General features: G+C 46.8%; 1 protein-coding gene across 1 annotated transcript in view; it reads left to right on the top strand.

Moving 5' to 3' along the window:
• Window positions 1-716: 716 nt before the first annotated feature.
• The window catches only part of LOC120993636 (stromal cell-derived factor 2-like), a 42,500-nt gene continuing 23,658 nt past the window's right edge, over window positions 717-19,558 (top strand). Inside the window, exon 1 of the mRNA XM_040422113.1 lies at window positions 717-800. Coding sequence (XP_040278047.1) covers window positions 717-800 — 84 coding nt within the window. The remainder of the gene's footprint in view (window positions 801-19,558) is intronic.

The following is a 19,558-nucleotide window of genomic DNA, read 5'->3' as shown; positions in this document are numbered from 1 at the left end:
GTAAGAGGGCACAATGCAGGGTATAAAGGGGCACAGTACGGGGTGGGGGGCACAGTCACATGACCCCGTGATGTTAGAAGGTCCTTATGGTGAATGCGGTTCAGATGCCACCATAATGAGAGGCAGAGGAGTGAGACAGGGGCCCGGGGCCCTGGATGGACAGGAGGGGTGGACACAGCAAGTAGGTGGAAGGGGCTCTGAGGGGGATTCATACAAGTAGTGGCAGGAGGTCTGTGCAGGGCAGCAATAGGAGATAGGAGGGTGGGACAGGAGCCCTGGATACATGAGGGAGGAAAGGAGACAGCAGGGGCTCCATAAGGGTGATATAGGACAGGATATGGGGGGGGGGGGGGGGCAGGTGTCATGGAGACAATCAGCTTAATAAAACAGTAACACAACTAAATAGAATGAAGCAGCAGTGTCCCCCCCTTTCCTTCTGTCCCACAGAGAAGAGACAGTCACAGTGCAGACTTACAGACTGTGTTCACACTTCTCTGCTCCAGCTCCAGCTCCAGCCGTGCGGTCTCTCTCCTCAGGCAGCGTGTGTCCTGTGTAGAGGGGGCGTGTCCTGAGTCTCTGCAGCTCAGAGGGCCCACCAGAGGGGTACTGCGTATGTGAAAGGACAGCAGTGAGAGCTCCCATCTGTATTGATGGAAGTGCTCATAGCAGCTCAGTGGGCCCCCCCAGGAGCATTGGGCCCCGGCACTTGCCCGGGGATGCCGGGTTATGACGCCGGCCCTGTCAATACAGGACGAAATCTACACAGCCATCACTTCACATCTCCATTATCAGGAAACCAGGTGGGTTCCATGATAACAAAAAATTATATAAATTAATTTTTTTCCATTTTTCTGTCAGCTTCTGCACGGATTAGGTCATGTGCTCCACTGCAGCCAGTGACTGGCCTCAGCGGTGTCATGTCCCAAAGAAGCATGTCCTGTCACATGATGTGCATCTTGGGGACACATTACCGCTGAGGCCAATCATTGGCTGCAATGGAGCACGTGACACGATCCATGCGGAAATTGGACAGACAGGGACCAGAAGTCCAGTGAATAGAGCCAGGGAGTTGCAACAAAGCAGTGGGCGGCAGACAAACATGGATTTTTACACAGGAAAAGAAAAAACAAATCTAGTTCCGATCACCTTAAATTTAATTTTTCTTATTGGTCCCAAAGGAAGTAATATTAGTGTGATATTTAATCACAGATGTGGCTCCCAAGAATGTAGTATTGAAAAATCCAAGAGCACTCCTAAAATCTTGGAAAAGATCGTACTGTTTATCTGGGGAACGTATCTTCTTCCTCACCTTCCTGTAATCTCCTTTCAATGTTCACAAAACTTCTCAGTCACATAAACATAATTTTCGGATGTAAACCACAGTGCGACATCTGCGTGCAGCCAAAACACTGCTCATATGTAACAGCCATTGACCACAGAATTTTGCGGGTAAAATTGATGGATAATCAGTAGTGTTGAGCGAACAGTTCGAGCATAGTTCGGGTCCGTACCGAATTTTGGGGTGTTCGTGACACGGACCCGAACCCGAACTTTTTCGTAAAAGTTCGGGTTCGGGTTCGTCGTTCGGCATGTATTTTGGCGCATTTTGAAAGGCTGCAAAGCAGCCAATCAACATGCATCATACTACTTGCCCTAAGATGCCATCGCAGCCATGCCTACTATTCGGCAAGGCTGTGATTGGCCAAGTGCAGCATGTGACTCAGCCTCTTTATAAGCTTGTGCGCACGTCAGGACGTGCTCACTCCCGATGTGAATAGAACAGGGATAGACGCAGCTGATGCTAGGGCGAGAATAGGCAGGGATAATTGAATAACTGGAAGCAAATTTCTCTCCTCCACCTGTGATTCATCTGAACAACTGCAGCTGAGCTGCTTTTTTGATAGGGATTGGCTATTTTTAGAGTGGCCAGAGTGATTTTTCCATCCACATGTACCTGGGCTGACCGCCGGCCGCCATTTTGCGACTTGTAGTGCTGCAGCAGAAGCTGCCACAGTGTGCATTCCAAAGCTCCAAACAAGTCAGACATCTACACCTGGGATTCAGACCAATAGCGATTTAGCAGCACAGTCCAAGGCTATTTTTTTTAAAGGTTGTGCAGACCATTTTGTGGCACATGTTACTGGGCTGATAGGCGGCGGCCATCTTGGGACTAGTGCTGCAGCACAATCTCTCCCAATGTCCATTAATCACTTGTAATAGTGGTCTGTGCCATAGAAATCCTACATCAGGGACTTGGGTGTGCTTGTGTCACCCCTACTAATACCAGTCCACCTGTAATCCATACAGTGAAAAGCCATAAAGTATTCCAGTGAGGGAATTTTTTTTTTATTTAAAAAAGGCCAAGTTAGTTTATCTGGCGTTCAATATACTAGATACAGTTAGGCCTGCGTTTCATACATCTGGAATTAGCAAACTAATGTGCTGGGGTTGGGAAAACATATATGTACCCATACTAGAATCTGTCAAAGAAAGCGGTACTCACATATAACAGTCATTCCATCTGTAATCCATACAGTCAAAAGACTGAAAGTATTCCAGTGAGGGAATTTTTTTTATTTAAAAAAGGCCAAGTTAGTTTATCTGGCGTTCAATATACTAGATACAGTTAGGCCTGCGTTTCATACATCTGGAATTAGCAAACTAATGTGCTGGGGTTGGGAAAACATATATGTACCCATACTAGAATCTGTCAAAGAAAGCGGTACTCACATATAACAGTCATTCCATCTGTAATCCATACAGTCAAAAGACTGAAAGTATTCCAGTGAGGGAATTTTTTTTATTTAAAAAAGGCCAAGTTAGTTTATCTGGCGTTCAATATACTAGATACAGTTAGGCCTGCGTTTCATACATCTGGAATTAGCAAACTAATGTGCTGGGGTTGGGAAAACATATATGTACCCATACTAGAATCTGTCAAAGAAAGCGGTACTCACATATAACAGTCATTCCATCTGTAATCCATACAGTCAAAAGACTGAAAGTATTCCAGTGAGGGGATTTTTTTTATTTAAAAAAGGCCAAGTTAGTTTATCTGGCGTTCAATATACTAGATACAGTTAGGCCTGCGTTTCATACATCTGGAATTAGCAAACTAATGTGCTGGGGTTGGGAAAACATATATGTACCCATACTAGAATCTGTCAAAGAAAGCGGTACTCACATATAACAGTCATTCCATCTGTAATCCATACAGTCAAAAGACTGAAAGTATTCCAGTGAGGGAATTTTTTTTTTATTTAAAAAAGGCCAAGTTAGTTTATCTGGCATTCAATATACTAGATACAGTTAGGCCTGCGTTTCATACATCTGGAATTAGCAAACTAATGTGCTGGGGTTGGGAAAACATATATGTACCCATACTAGAATCTGTCAAAGAAAGCGGTACTCACATATAACAGTCATTCCATCTGTAATCCATACAGTCAAAAGACTGAAAGTATTCCAGTGAGGGGATTTTTTTTATTTAAAAAAGGCCAAGTTAGTTTATCTGGCGTTCAATATACTAGATACAGTTAGGCCTGCGTTTCATACATCTGGAATTAGCAAACTAATGTGCTGGGGTTGGGAAAACATATATGTACCCATACTAGAATCTGTCAAAAAAAGCGGTACTCACATATAACAGTCATTCCATCTGTAATCCATACAGTCAAAAGACTGAAAGTATTCCAGTGAGGGGATTTTTTTTATTTAAAAAAGGCCAAGTTAGTTTATCTGGCGTTCAATATACTAGATACAGTTAGGCCTGCGTTTCATACATCTGGAATTAGCAAACTAATGTGCTGGGGTTGGGAAAACATATATGTACCCATACTAGAATCTGTCAAAGAAAGCGGTACTCACATATAACAGTCATTCCATCTGTAATCCATACAGTCAAAAGACTGAAAGTATTCCAGTGAGGGGATTTTTTTTATTTAAAAAAGGCCAAGTTAGTTTATCTGGCGTTCAATATACTAGATACAGTTAGGCCTGCGTTTCATACATCTGGAATTAGCAAACTAATGTGCTGGGGTTGGGAAAACATATATGTACCCATACTAGAATCTGTCAAAGAAAGCGGTACTCACATATAACAGTCATTCCATCTGTAATCCATACAGTCAAAAGACTGAAAGTATTCCAGTGAGGGGATTTTTTTTATTTAAAAAAGGCCAAGTTAGTTTATCTGGCGTTCAATATACTAGATACAGTTAGGCCTGCGTTTCATACATCTGGAATTAGCAAACTAATGTGCTGGGGTTGGGAAAACATATATGTACCCATACTAGAATCTGTCAAAGAAAGCGGTACTCACATATAACAGTCATTCCATCTGTAATCCATACAGTCAAAAGACTGAAAGTATTCCAGTGAGGGGATTTTTTTTATTTAAAAAAGGCCAAGTTAGTTTATCTGGCGTTCAATATACTAGATACAGTTAGGCCTGCGTTTCATACATCTGGAATTAGCAAACTAATGTGCTGGGGTTGGGAAAACATATATGTACCCATACTAGAATCTGTCAAAGAAAGCGGTACTCACATATAACAGTCATTCCATCTGTAATCCATACAGTCAAAAGACTGAAAGTATTCCAGTGAGGGGATTTTTTTTATTTAAAAAAGGCCAAGTTAGTTTATCTGGCGTTCAATATACTAGATACAGTTAGGCCTGCGTTTCATACATCTGGAATTAGCAAACTAATGTGCTGGGGTTGGGAAAACATATATGTACCCATACTAGAATCTGTCAAAGAAAGCGGTACTCACATATAACAGTCATTCCATCTGTAATCCATACAGTCAAAAGACTGAAAGTATTCCAGTGAGGGAATTTTTTTTTTATTTAAAAAAGGCCAAGTTAGTTTATCTGGCGTTCAATATACTAGATACAGTTAGGCCTGCGTTTCATACATCTGGAATTAGCAAACTAATGTGCTGGGGTTGGGAAAACATATATGTACCCATACTAGAATCTGTCAAAGAAAGCGGTACTCACATATAACAGTCATTCCATCTGTAATCCATACAGTCAAAAGACTGAAAGTATTCCAGTGAGGGGATTTTTTTTATTTAAAAAAGGCCAAGTTAGTTTATCTGGCGTTCAATATACTAGATACAGTTAGGCCTGCGTTTCATACATCTGGAATTAGCAAACTAATGTGCTGGGGTTGGGAAAACATATATGTACCCATACTAGAATCTGTCAAAGAAAGCGGTACTCACATATAACAGTCATTCCATCTGTAATCCATACAGTCAAAAGACTGAAAGTATTCCAGTGAGGGAATTTTTTTTTTATTTAAAAAAGGCCAAGTTAGTTTATCTGGCGTTCAATATACTAGATACAGTTAGGCCTGCGTTTCATACATCTGGAATTAGCAAACTAATGTGCTGGGGTTGGGAAAACATATATGTACCCATACTAGAATCTGTCAAAGAAAGCGGTACTCACATATAACAGTCATTCCATCTGTAATCCATACAGTCAAAAGACTGAAAGTATTCCAGTGAGGGAATTTTTTTTTTATTTAAAAAAGGCCAAGTTAGTTTATCTGGCGTTCAATATACTAGCTACAGTTAGGCCTGCGTTTCATACATCTGGAATTAGCAAACTAATGTGCTGGGGTTGGGAAAACATATATGTAACCATACTAGAATCTGTCAAAGAAAGCGGTACTCACATATAACAGTCATTCCATCTGTAATCCATACAGTCAAAAGACTGAAAGTATTCCAGTGAGGGAATTTTTTTTTTATTTAAAAAAGGCCAAGTTAGTTTATCTGGCGTTCAATATACTAGATACAGTTAGGCCTGCGTTTCATACATCTGGAATTAGCAAACTAATGTGCTGGGGTTGGGAAAACATATATGTACCCATACTAGAATCTGTCAAAGAAAGCGGTACTCACATATAACAGTCATTCCATCTGTAATCCATACAGTCAAAAGACTGAAAGTATTCCAGTGAGGGAATTTTTTTTTTATTTAAAAAAGGCCAAGTTAGTTTATCTGGCGTTCAATATACTAGATACAGTTAGGCCTGCGTTTCATACATCTGGAATTAGCAAACTAATGTGCTGGGGTTGGGAAAACATATATGTAACCATACTAGAATCTGTCAAAGAAAGCGGTACTCACATATAACAGTCATTCCATCTGTAATCCATACAGTCAAAAGACTGAAAGTATTCCAGTGAGGGAATTTTTTTTTTATTTAAAAAAGGCCAAGTTAGTTTATCTGGCGTTCAATATACTAGATACAGTTAGGCCTGCGTTTCATACATCTGGAATTAGCAAACTAATGTGCTGGGGTTGGGAAAACATATATGTAACCATACTAGAATCTGTCAAAGAAAGCGGTACTCACATATAACAGTCATTCCATCTGTAATCCATACAGTCAAAAGACTGAAAGTATTCCAGTGAGGGGATTTTGCTTATAAAAAATAATATATTTCATTGTGGTGCGAGTTGAATCGCAACAATGAAGAAAAATACTATTAAGGGACGAGGACGCGGTCGTGGTGGTGTCCGTGGAGCCTCTGTTGCTGGTAGAGGACGTGGCCGTTCGGCCCCAGGCGCACACAGTAGGGAACGAACTCCCTCAACTAGCCGGCAGAATGTACCGCAATATCTCGTGGGGCCCAATGCCGCTCTTAGGATGGTAAGGCCTGAGCAGGTACAGGCATTAATCGATTGGGTGGCCGACAGTGCTTCCAGCACGTTCACCACATGGTCTTCCACCCAGTCTTCTGCGGAAAGCGCACAGGTGGCACCTGAAAACCAAGCCCATCAGTCTGTCACATCACCCCCAAGCATATCAGGGAAACGGTCTGAGCCACAAGTTATGCAGCAGTCTCTTCTTCTGTTTGAAGACTCTGCTTCCAGGGTTTCCCAGGGGCGTCCACCTAGCCCTTCCCCAGTGGAGGAAGACATACCATGCACTGACGCACAACCACTTATGTCTCCAGATGAAGAGGACATGGGAATACCACCACAGCAGAGTCACCGACTCTCTGATGATGACGAAACACAGGTGCCCACTGCCGCGTCTTTTTGCAGTGTGCAGACTGAACAGGAGGAGGTCAGGGAGGGAGACTGGGTGGAAGACGATGCAGAGGACGATGAGGTCTTAGACCCCACATGGACTGAAGGTCGTGGCGATGACTTTCACAGTTCAGAGGAAGAGGTAGTGGTGAGACCGAGACAACAGCGAAGCCAAAGAGGGAGCAGGGGGCCAAAGCAGACGAGCCGCCGCCCCCAGAGTTCGCCTGCTACTGGACATCGCCAACAGGGACCCAGCCCCACAAAGGCAGCTTCAAAGAGTTCCCTGGCATGGTACTTCTTTAAACAATGTCCTACCGACAAGACCCGAGTGACTTGCACGCTCTGCCATCAGAGCCTGAGGCGAGGCATTAACGTTCTGAACCTCAGCACAACCTGCATGACCAGGCATCTACATGCAAAGCATGAACTGCAGTGGGGTACACACCTTAAAAACCAGGCACTCGCTGAGGCTCCCCCTGCTCCCTCTACCGCTGCTGCCTCGGCTTCCGCCTCGAGAGGAATGTTGCCACCTGCCGAGCAGCAAACAGAGGATGTGCCACCGACACCACCACCACCGCCACCGTCAACTAGCGTCTCCACTATATCACACAGCAGCGTTCAGCTCTCAATATCTCAAACCTTAGAGAGGAAGCGCAAATTCCCCCCGAGTCACCCTCGAGCCCTTGGCCTGAACGCCAGCATTTCTAAACTGCTGGCCTTTGAAATGCTGTCATTCCGGCTGGTGGACACAGACAGCTTCAAACAGCTGATGGCCATGGCTGTCCCGCAGTATGTGGTTCCCAGCCGCCACTACTTCTCCAAGACAGCCGTGCCTTCCCTGCACATGCAAGTGTCCGATAAAATCAAGTGTGCACTGCGCAACGCCATTTGTGGCAAGGTCCACCTAACCACAGATACGTGGACCAGTAAGCACGGCCAGGGACGCTATATCTCACTAACTGCACACTGGATGAATGTAGTGGCGGCTGGGCCCCCGGCGGACAGTTCCTTGGCGCACGTCCTTCCGCCCCCTAGGATCGCAGGGCATCATTCTCTGCCTCCTGTAGCCTCCTCCTCCTACTCGGCTTCCTCCTCCACTGCTTCCACCAGCTCATCCGGTCAGCCACACACCTTCACCACCAACTTCAGCACAGCCCGGGGTAAACGTCAGCAGGCCATTCTGAAACTCATATGTTTGGGGGACAGGCCCCACAGCGCAAAGGAGTTGTGGCGGGGTATTGAACAACAGACCGACGAGTGGTTTCTGCCGGTGGGCCTCAAGCCAGGCCTGGTGGTATGCGATAATGGGCGAAATCTCGTGGCAGCTCTGGGACTAGCCGGTTTGACGCACATCCCTTGCCTGGCGCATGTGCTGAACTTGGTGGTGCAGAGGTTCATTCACCACTACCCCAACATGTCAGAGCTGCTGCATAAAGTGCGGGCCGTCTGTGCGCGCTTCCGCCGTTCACATCCTGCCGCTGCTCGCCTGTCTGCGCTACAGCGGAACTTCGGCCTTCCCGCTCACCGCCTCATATGCGACGTGCCCACCCGGTGGAACTCCACCTTGCACATGCTGGAGAGACTGTGCGAGCAGCAGCAGGCCATAGTGGAGTTTCAGCTGCAGCACGCTCGCGTCAGTCGTACTGCCGAACAGCACCACTTCACCACCAATGATTGGGCCTCCATGCGAGACCTGTGTGCCCTGCTGCGCTGTTTCGAGTACTCCACCAACATGGCCAGTGGCGATTACACTGTTATCAGCGTTACAATACCACTTCTATGTCTCCTTGAGAAAACACTTAGGGCAATGATGTTAGAGGAGGTGGCCCAGGTGGAGGAGGAGGAGGAGGATGAGGGCTCGTTTCTAACACTTTCGGGCCAGTCTGTTCGAAGTGGCTCAGAGGGAGGTTTGTTTAAGCAGCAGAGGACAGGTTCACAAGTCGCCAGCCAAGGCACTGTACTGGAGGACGAGGAGGATGAGGAGGAGGAGGTGGAGGGGGACGAGGATGACGCAAGTTCACAGCGGGGTGGCAGCCCAGGCCCATCACTGGTGCGTGGCTGGGGGGATACGGTGGACGATGACGATACGCCTCCCACAGAGGACAGCTTGTCCTTACCCATGGGTAGCCTGGCCCACATGAGCGAATATATGCTCCAATGCCTGCGCAACGACAGCAGAGTTGCCCACGTTTTAACGTGTGCAGACTACTGGGTGGCCACCCTGCTGGATCCCCGGTATAAAGACAATGTGCCCACTTTAATTCCTGAACTGGAGCGCGACCGTAAGATGCGCGAGTACAAGCGCACGCTGATAGAGGCGCTCTTGAGAGCATTCCCACATGTCACAGGGGAACAGGTGGAAGGTGAAGGCAGAGGAGTGGCAAGAGGTCGCCAACGCAGCTGTGTCACGGCCAGCTCATCTGAGGGCAGGGTTAGCATGGCAGAAATGTGGAAAAGTTTTGTCTCCACGCCACAGCTATCTGCACCGACACCTGATACGGAACGTGTTAGCAGGAGGCAGCATTTCACTAACATGGTTGAACAGTATGTCTGCACACCCCTCCACATCCTGACGGATGGTTCGGCCCCATTCAACTACTGGGTTTCGAAATTGTCCACGTGGCCAGAGTTAGCATGTTATGCCTTGGAGGTGCTTTCCTGCCCGGCGGCCAGCGTTTTATCTGAACGCGTATTCAGCACGGCAGGGGGCGTCATTACTGACAAGCGCAGCCGCCTGTCCACAGCCAACGTGGACAAGCTGACCTTCATAAAGATGAACCAGGCATGGATCCCACAGGACCTGTCCCTCCCTTGTGCAGAGTAGTCCTTATTAACTGCCTAAAACATGTCTTGTTGTGCTACGGGCCACTTCTTTATTTGATACAAATTTTATGAAACCCACAGTTGAATGAAACTCTTCTCTGTCTGGGCGCCGGGGCCTAACTAGATGAAAGTGGCCGGTTAAACTAACGGGTGACATGAAGCCATAACCTCTGCCATGCTACCTCTGTCTTCTGTCTAGGTACTGAGGCCTAAGTCAAATAAAGCGGTCTTCTGCTGTGCTGGGGGATATGAAGCTAATCTCTGACCTTTCTCCTCTGTCTGGGTCCAAAGGCCTAAATCACTGAAAGAGGCCTTCTCCTGTGGTGTGTGATATGATGCCAGAATATGTGCTGTGGGGCCTCTCTCCTCTTCCTGGGTGCAGGGGTCAAATAAACTAAATTGTGGCCTACTCCTGTGGTGGTTGATATGATGCCTGATTCTCTGATGTGGAACCTCTCTCCTCTGTTTGGGTGAAGGGGTCAAAGTAACTAAATGGTGGCTTCTCCTGTGGTGGCTGATATGATGCCAGAATATGTGCTGTGGTGCCTCTCTCCTCTTCCTGGGTGCAGGGGTCAAAGTAACTAAATGGTGGCTTCTCCTGTGGTGGCTGATATGATGCCAGAATATGTGCTGTGGGGCCTCTCTCCTCTTCCTGGGTGCAGGGGTCAAAGTAACTCAATGGTGGCTTCTCCTGTGGTGGCTGATATGATGCCAGAATATGTGCTGTGGTGCCTCTCTCCTCTGTCTGGGTCCAAAGGCCTAAATCACTGAAAGAGGCCTTCTCCTGTGGTGTGTGATATGATGCCTGAATATGTGCTGTGGTGCCTCTCTCCTCTTCCTGGGTGCGGGGGTCAAAGTAACTCAATGGTGGCTTCTCCTGTGGTGGCTGATATGATGCCAGAATATGTGCTGTGGTGCCTCTCTCCTCTTCCTGGGTGCGGGGGTCAAAGTAACTCAATGGTGGCTTCTCCTGTGGTGGCTGATATGATGCCAGAATATGTGCTGTGGGGCCTCTCTCCTCTTCCTGGGTGCAGGGGTCAAAGTAACTCAATGGTGGCTTCTCCTGTGGTGGTTAGTATGATGCCAGAATATGTGCTGTGGGGCCTCTCTCCTCTTCCTGGGTGCAGGGGTCAAAGTAACTCAATGGTGGCTTCTCCTGTGGTGGCTGATATGATGCCAGAATATGTGCTGTGGTGCCTCTCTCCTCTTCCTGGGTGCGGGGGTCAAAGTAACTCAATGGTGGCTTCTCCTGTGGTGGCTGATATGATGCCAGAATATGTGCTGTGGGGCCTCTCTCCTCTTCCTGGGTGCAGGGGTCAAAGTAACTCAATGGTGGCTTCTCCTGTGGTGGTTAGTATGATGCCAGAATATGTGCTGTGGGGCCTCTCTCCTCTTCCTGGGTGCAGGGGTCAAAGTAACTCAATGGTGTCTTCTCCTGTGGTGGCTGATATGATGCCAGAATATGTGCTGTGGGGCCTCTCTCCTCTTCCTGGGTGCAGGGGTCAAAGTAACTCAATGGTGGCTTCTCCTGTGGTGGCTGATATGATGCCAGAATATGTGCTGTGGTGCCTCTCTCCTCTTCCTGGGTGCGGGGGTCAAAGTAACTCAATGGTGGCTTCTCCTGTGGTGGCTGATATGATGCCAGAATATGTGCTGTGGGGCCTCTCTCCTCTTCCTGGGTGCAGGGGTCAAAGTAACTCAATGGTGGCTTCTCCTGTGGTGGCTGATATGATGCCAGAATATGTGCTGTGGTGCCTCTCTCCTCTTCCTGGGTGCGGGGGTCAAAGTAACTCAATGGTGGCTTCTCCTGTGGTGGCTGATATGATGCCAGAATATGTGCTGTGGGGCGTCTCTCCTCTTCCTGGGTGCAGGGGTCAAAGTAACTCAATGGTGGCTTCTCCTGTGGTGGTTAGTATGATGCCAGAATATGTGCTGTGGGGCCTCTCTCCTCTTCCTGGGTGCAGGGGTCAAAGTAACTCAATGGTGGCTTCTCCTGTGGTGGCTGATATGATGCCAGAATATGTGCTGTGGTGCCTCTCTCCTCTTCCTGGGTGCGGGGGTCAAAGTAACTCAATGGTGGCTTCTCCTGTGGTGGCTGATATGATGCCAGAATATGTGCTGTGGTGCCTCTCTCCTCTTCCTGGGTGCGGGGGTCAAAGTAACTCAATGGTGGCTTCTCCTGTGGTGGCTGATATGATGCCAGAATATGTGCTGTGGTGCCTCTCTCCTCTTCCTGGGTGCAGGGGTCAAAGTAACTAAATGGTGGCTTCTCCTGTGGTGGTTGATATGATGCCTGATTCTCTGCTGTGAAACCTCTCTCCTCCATCTGGGTGTAGGGGTCAAAGTCTTTCAAAGTCGCCTTCTCCTGTGCTGATTGATATAAAGCTGATGGTTGTGCCATCTGACATGGTTGCCAGGGTCTGATTCAATGGGGGCCTACTCCTGTGGTGGGTGATCTAAATGCCTGATTCTCTGCTGTGAAACCTCTCTCCTCCGTCTGGGTGTAGGGGTCAAAGTCTTTCAAAGTCGCCTTCTCCTGTGCTGATTGATATGAAGCTGATGGTTGTGCCATCTGACATGGTTGCCGGGGTCCCATTAAATTGGGGCCTACTCCTGTGGTGGGTGATCTAAATGCCTGATTCTCTGCTTTGAAACCTCTCTCCTCCGTCCGGGTGTAGGGGTCAAAGTCTGTCAAAGTCGCCTTCTCCTGTGCTGATTGATATAAAGCTTATGCTTGTGCCATCTGACATGGTTGCCGGGGTCTGATTCAATGGTGGCCTACTCCTGTGGTGGGTGATCTAAATGCCTGATTCTCTGCTGTGTAACCTCTCTCCTCCGTCTGGGTGTAGGGGTCAAAGTAACTAAATGGTGGCCTACTCCTGTGGTGGGTGATATGATGCCTGGTTCTCTGCTGTGGGACCTCTCTCCTTTGTCTGGGTGCTGTGGTCAAAATAATAGTAAGTGACCTTCTCCATTGGTGGGTGACTTGAAGCCTGATTCTGTGCTATGGGACCTCACTCCAATTAATATTTTTTAATTTTTATTTATTTTATGTTAACTCATCATTTCCCTATCTACATTTGTTTGCAGGGGATTTAACTACATTTTGCTGCCCTTTGCAGCCCTCTAGCCCTTTCCGGGTGTGTTTTACAGCCTTTTTAGTGCCCAAAAGTTCGGGTCCCCATTGACTTCTATGGGGTTCGGGTTCGGGATGAAGTTCGGGTCGAGTTCGGATCCCGAACCCGAACATTTTTCGAAAGTTCGGCCGAACTCGTCGAACCCGAACATCCAGGTGTTCGCTCAACTCTAATAATCAGCAGATTTGTGCAGCCATTGGCTGCCGCATGTATCCCTCAGAGAGTGCGGAGGGCACTTCTGTAATATACCATATTTTTCGGGCTATAATATATTTTCCATTATTCCTCCGACCTCTGTATTAGACCCCCATTCCTCTTCAGATCAAACCCCCAAGCACCATCAGACCAAAAACAAGCAAAACTTACCTCTTCTGCTCCAGACCGGAGCCTCGTCCTGCACTCGCCGCTCCCTAGTCGTCTTCCAAGCCCAGTGCTGCACTATGACGTGACATCACACAGCATCAGGTTATAGTGTGCGCCTGCTGTAAGCAGTCAGGACACAGTGCAGAGGAGTGGTGAGTAAAGCCAATGCTGCGCTTCCCTTATAGATCCCTGTGCCCTTTGCATCCATAATGGAAGTGTTCATTATCATTTGGACTATAAGAAACACTGCCATTTTCCCCCACTTTTTTTCGTCTTATAGTTCGAAAAATATGATACTGTGTTTATTTCACTCTTTTAATGACCAAATTGGCCCCTAAAGTTCAGAGTGTCTATAGCGCTCCGGAATCTGTACATTGCTGACATGTATACGCGATGTACAGCTTCCTCTATAACTGCAGGCATAGGGGCACACATTGCTACTTCTGCCTGTGCCCGCTCTGCTCCGCTAAAGCCTGGCATAGCTCGTAGGTGCGAGGTCTCCTGAATCGATGTGCTATACCAGGCTTTAGCTGAGCAGAGCGGGCTCAGGCAGGAGCAGCAGTGTTCTATGCAGAGCCCCTGCCTGTGCCCGGTCCACTCGGCTAAAAGCACTGCTTAGTACATGGTTCCGGGACACCTGCACCTTATGCCTCATGCACACAACCGTTGTTTTGGTCCGCATCCAAGCCGCAGTATTTGCGGCTTGGGTGCGGACCCATTTACTGCAATGGGGCCGCCAAAGATGCGGACAGCACTCTGTGTGCTGTCCGCATCCGTTGCTCCGTTCCGTGGCCACGCAAAAAAAATATAACATGTCCTATTCGTGTCTGTTTTGCAGACAAGAATAGGCATTTTTACAATGGGCCGCCTGTTCCGTTCCGCAAATTGCGGAAGGCACACGGGCGGCTTCCGTGTTTTGCGTACAGCAAAAAACGGAACGGTCGTGTGCATGAGGCCTATATGTTATGCCAGGTTTTAGCTGTGAGGATCAGACACAGGCAGAGCAGCTATGTGCACTCCTGCCAGTACAGAGCTCACTGTGCATGCAGTTTTGTGGACTCCATACACGGCATACATGTCAGCAGTGTACAGATTTGAAAGAGCTATAGCAGCCTAAATTTCGGAGGCCTATTTTATCATAAAACAGTAAAGAAAATAAATTGTATTACAGAAATTAATGATATGCTATTTAGAATTGTTTAAAAAAGTTATATAAAAGGTTAGTTGTCCTTTAAAACCTATAGACTGTCTATGGCAGGGGTGCACAGCCGGCGGGCCGCATGCGGCCCCCAGAGCCAAGGTTTGCCGCCCCCATCCTCCTGGACAGAAACACAGATGATCGTGTGATCAGCTATGTTTCTGCCATGAGCGTCACACGAGACAGCATTACAGCTTCTGCTCCCGCACTGTAACAGGAGCAGGTCTGCTCACGGCTGTCGTGACAGTAGGCGAGCCAAGGAGAAGGCAGAAGCAGTGTATCAGCGCTTCTGCCTTCTCCTCAGATAGGTGAGCGGTGGACTATGCAGGATGGACCCGGCTTTAGGCAGAGGAGAGCAGAGCCTGGAGGGTCAGGAGACCCTGCTCAGCTCTGTCTTGTACGAAGCAGGTTGGTTTCCCTGTAACTTGGGCTCCTTTGGATGTCCCAGTTACAGTGGAACTAGTGCAAAAAAATCTCCTATTGTCTCCTAAAGGTCTTTCAGTGACCTCTTGGGGACAAATTATGTGGAAAAAATATATATATATAAAAAAAAAATGTTAAAAAATTATTTAAAATAAATAAATAAAAGAACATTTTTATGATCCATTGGGGGACATTTTGTGTTGCAAAAATATATACGTATATAAAAATAAAAAAAATTATAGAAAACTATTTAAAACATTTAAAAAAAAATAATAAACTACAAGTAAAATAAAAAAAAGTGCAAAATAATAGTGTTCATTGTCCCCCAATATTAGCCTAGAGGTTTGGACCCTTTAAAATGTAACTTTTATTGGTTCAATTAAAAAGCAAAACACATCACCCTGTGATAACTGGGTGACCGAAAAATATCAGGACATGATGTCGCCCAGCTACCACCGTGAATAGGTGAAATTAATAAGATGTAAATAGTGCAAATTCCACAAGGGCACTTGTGACATTAGTGATAGGTATAGGTTTTGGGGGAAGGTTAGGGCACTTTTGATGGGTGCTGGGGATGATTCTCTCCCTGTACCCGCCCTAGGTTAACCCTTTGCCCAGGGATGATGGTGGGATCTCCCTGTCCCCGTGCCTGCCCTGTCTGGCCCTGTACAACCCTGCACGTTAGAAATTTCACACAAATAATGATGTCAATTTTAACCCCGACGCATTTCCCCACCACGGTTCATCAGGGGGTCGGTTAGAGGAGGATAATAGTTGTAAATAACATCATAGATAAAAAAATAGATAAACAAATGTACTATGTCCTGGGTGATACAGTAAGGCAGGCCATGCTTGGGGCTGGATAAATCACAAAGGCTCTCTTATTGGTGAAGAGGGATGTCACTGATGTGCCCCAACGATGTCCGGACTGCCACCTGCCGTGTTTGGTAAGGCAGTTCATTGTCCCCCAACAGTCTTTTTATGACCCCTTGGAGGACATACCCATATTTTTTTAAAGGAGAACAATAAGAAAAAAATATTTTTCATTAACCCTCAGGTCAGACCAGCAGTCAGAACCTCAATATTAATCAGACCTCAGCTCACAGCCCCTATCAGACCCCCAATGTTAATAAGACCTCAGATCAGACCCCAATGTGAATGACCCCCAATCAGACCTCAGATAAGAGCTGCATTGCCTCTCATTAGCCCCCATTGCCTCTCATCAGCCCCTATATGAGCCCCCATTCCTCTTAGCAGCCCCCATGCCTATGTGCAGCCACCATATGTGCCCCCATGCCTCTTAGTAGCTCCCATATGAGCCCCCATGCCACAGAAAACTTTAAAATTCGATCCACTTCCTCCTGCTGTCAGCTGTGCTGTGAAGGCTGCGCACAGCGTGAGATCACAGAGCGCACTCACTCTGTGCGCATCCCTGCACAGCCGACAGCTGAGGACCAGGAAGCGGTGAGTACAGAGACTACACCGCTTCCCGGTCCTCCGGTACTAATGAGCGCTTCCATAATGGAAGCTCTTCATTAGTATTCGCCCCATAAGATGCAGGGGCGTTTCTCCCCACTTTTGGGGGGGGGTGCGTCTTATGGGGTGAAAAATACGGTATTATGTGGCAAAAATATACACTGCTCAAAAAAATAAAGGGAAAACTTAAACAAAACAATGTAACTCCAAGTCAATCACACTTCTGTGAAATCAAACTGTCCACTTAGGAAGCAACACTGAGTGACAATCAATTTCACATGCTGTTGTGCAAATGGGATAGACAACAGGTGGAAATTATAGGCAATTAGCAAGACACCCCCAATAAAGGAGTGGTTCTGCAGGTGGTGACCACAGTCCACTTCTCAGTTCCTATGCTTCCTGGCTGATGTTTTGGTCACTTTTGAATGCTGGCGGTGCTTTCACTCTAGTGGTAGCATGAGACGGAGTCTACAACCCACACAAGTGGCTCAGGTAGTGCAGCTTATCCAGGATGGCACATCAATGCGAGCTGTGGCAAGAAGGTTTGCTGTGTCTGTCAGCGTAGTGTCCAGAGCATGGAGGCGCTACCAGGAGACAGGCCAGTACATCAGGAGACGTGGAGGAGGCCGTAGGAGGGCAACAACCCAGCAGCAGGACCGCTACCTCCGCCTTTGTGCAAGGAGGAACAGGAGGAGCACTGCCAGAGCCCTGCAAAATGACCTCCAGCAGGCCACAAATGTGCATGTGTCTGCTCAAACGGTCAGAAACAGACTCCATGAAGGTGATATGAGGGCCGACGTCCACAGGTGGGGGTTGTGCTTACAGCCCAACACCATGCAGGATGTTTGGCATTTGCAGAGAACACCAAGATTGGCAAATTCGCCACTGGCGCCCTGTGCTCTTCACACATGAAAGCAGGTTAACACTGAGCACATGTGACAGACGTGACAGAGTCTTGAGACGCTGTGGAGAATGTTCTGCTGCCTGCAACATCCTCCAGCATGACCGGTTTGGCATTGGGTCAGTAATGGTGTGGGGTGGCATTTCTTTGGAGGGCCGCACAGCCCTCCATGTGCTCGCCAGTGGTAGTCTGACTGCCATTAGGTACCGAGATGAGATCCTCAGACCCCTTGTGAGACCATATGCTGGTGCGGTTGGCCCTGGGTTCCTCCTAATGCAAGACAATGCTAGACCTCATGTGGCTGGAGTGTGTCAGCAGTTCCTGCAAGACGAAGGCATTGATGCTATGGACTGGCCTGCCCGTTCCCCAGACCTGAATCCAATTGAGCACATCTGGGACATCATGTCACGCTCTATCCACCAACGTCACGTTGCACCACAGACTGTCCAGGAGTTGGCAGATGCTTTAGTCCAGGTCTGGGAGGAGATCCCTCAGGAGATCGTCCGCCACCTCATCAGGAGCATGCACAGGCGTTGTAGGGAGGTCATACAGGCACGTGGAGGCCACACACACTACTGAGCCTCATTTTGACTTGTTTTAAGGACATTACATCAAAGTTGGATCAGCCTGTAGTGTGTTTTTCCACTTTAATTTTGAGTGTGACTCCAAATCCAGACCTCCATGGGTTGAAAAATTTGATTTCCATTTTTTAATCTTTGTGTGATTTTGTTGTCAGCACATTCAACTATGTAAAGAAAAAAGTATTTCAGAAGAATATTTAATTAATTCAGATCTAGGATGTGTTATTTTTGTGTTCCCTTTATTTTTTTGAGCAGTGTATAAAAAAAAAAAAGTAATAAACCAGTTATAAAAAAATATATAATAAAATACAAATAAAAGGAAAAAGTGAAAAATTAACAAAATGTCAGTGTCCCCCCAAAGGTCTTTTTATTACCTTTTGGGGGATATATTTAGTAGCAGAAATATATTAAAAATTAGGTTAAAAACACAAAAAAATAATAAAATACATAGAAGACAAAACACCCACACCAACCAAAACGGTCACCATTATCGCCCTATTCACGTGAAACCATACATATTATTAGATAACAAAACAACTGACACAAAATAGGGAACTAATTAGAGTAATTTATTTTGGTGTCAATTTTTTCATATTTAAAGAATAAAGAGCTATAGTTTGAAAATACTTTAAAAAAATGTTTTGTACAGTTTTTTTCCCCCAAATAAAAAAATAAAATAAATTATAAGGCCCTATGTGTCAAGTAAAAAATTGTTGCAAAAATTATTTCGGTAGTCACGACACATAAAACATAAAGTTCCAAATGTTTGAACCACCACGTGCGCTCACAAAAAAATTGACTGTTTAGGCCTGGTTATTAAAGTGTTAACCAATAAGCACTTTCCCCACTAGTAAGGTAAAGTGCTTACTGGTTAATACATGGCGCCTGTAACTGGGGGGCAGGAGGTGGTAATAACCAATGAGCGCCAGCCTCTGCAGTAAAGGAAAGCTCTGATTTATGAATAGGAGGCAGGATGGAAGGAAATGTCGCCACTTTTACTGGGTTTTTTCTGTAAAAAAGACTTTTTAACAGGTTCCTGCAGCACTGCCCCTGAATTAAAAGATTTATATTTACATGCTCCATGCCGCCCTGGTCTTTTGCGCTGCCTCCATCTTCCGGTTCCCGCGCTGTTTACACCTGGCAGTGCATGGCCATGGTCACATACGCCTCTCCAGTCAATGATTGGCTTCAGTGGTGACATGCTGCTTGTGGCCACATCACTGCTGAAGCCAGTCATTGGCTTGAGAGGTGTATGTGACCATGGCCATGCACAGCCAGGTGAAAACAGCGCGGGTACCGGAAAATGGATGCAGCAGGGGCAGTGCGGAGGACCGCACCGGTAGGGGAGCAGGTAAGTTTAACTTTGATTTAAGGGGCCATGCTGCAGGAACGTGTTCGAAATTCATTTTCACTGGGAAATCTCTTCATAAGAACGCTCATTCATAATAACTGGCCGGTATAATCGCGCCGCACATCTTTGTGTAATCAGGGATGTGCTGCCGATAATCAATATAACTAAATGAAGGAGGAAGGACTGTGATGGCGATCACTCCTCCCCAATCACTTTACATTGGCCTGTGTAATAGGCTGATGCAAATGA

Source organism: Bufo bufo, chromosome 3 (assembly GCF_905171765.1).
Source record: "Bufo bufo chromosome 3, aBufBuf1.1, whole genome shotgun sequence".
Classification (NCBI taxonomy): domain Eukaryota; kingdom Metazoa; phylum Chordata; class Amphibia; order Anura; family Bufonidae; genus Bufo; species Bufo bufo.
Note: the sequence above shows the minus strand (reverse complement) of the source record. Positions and strands in the feature narration are given on the sequence as shown.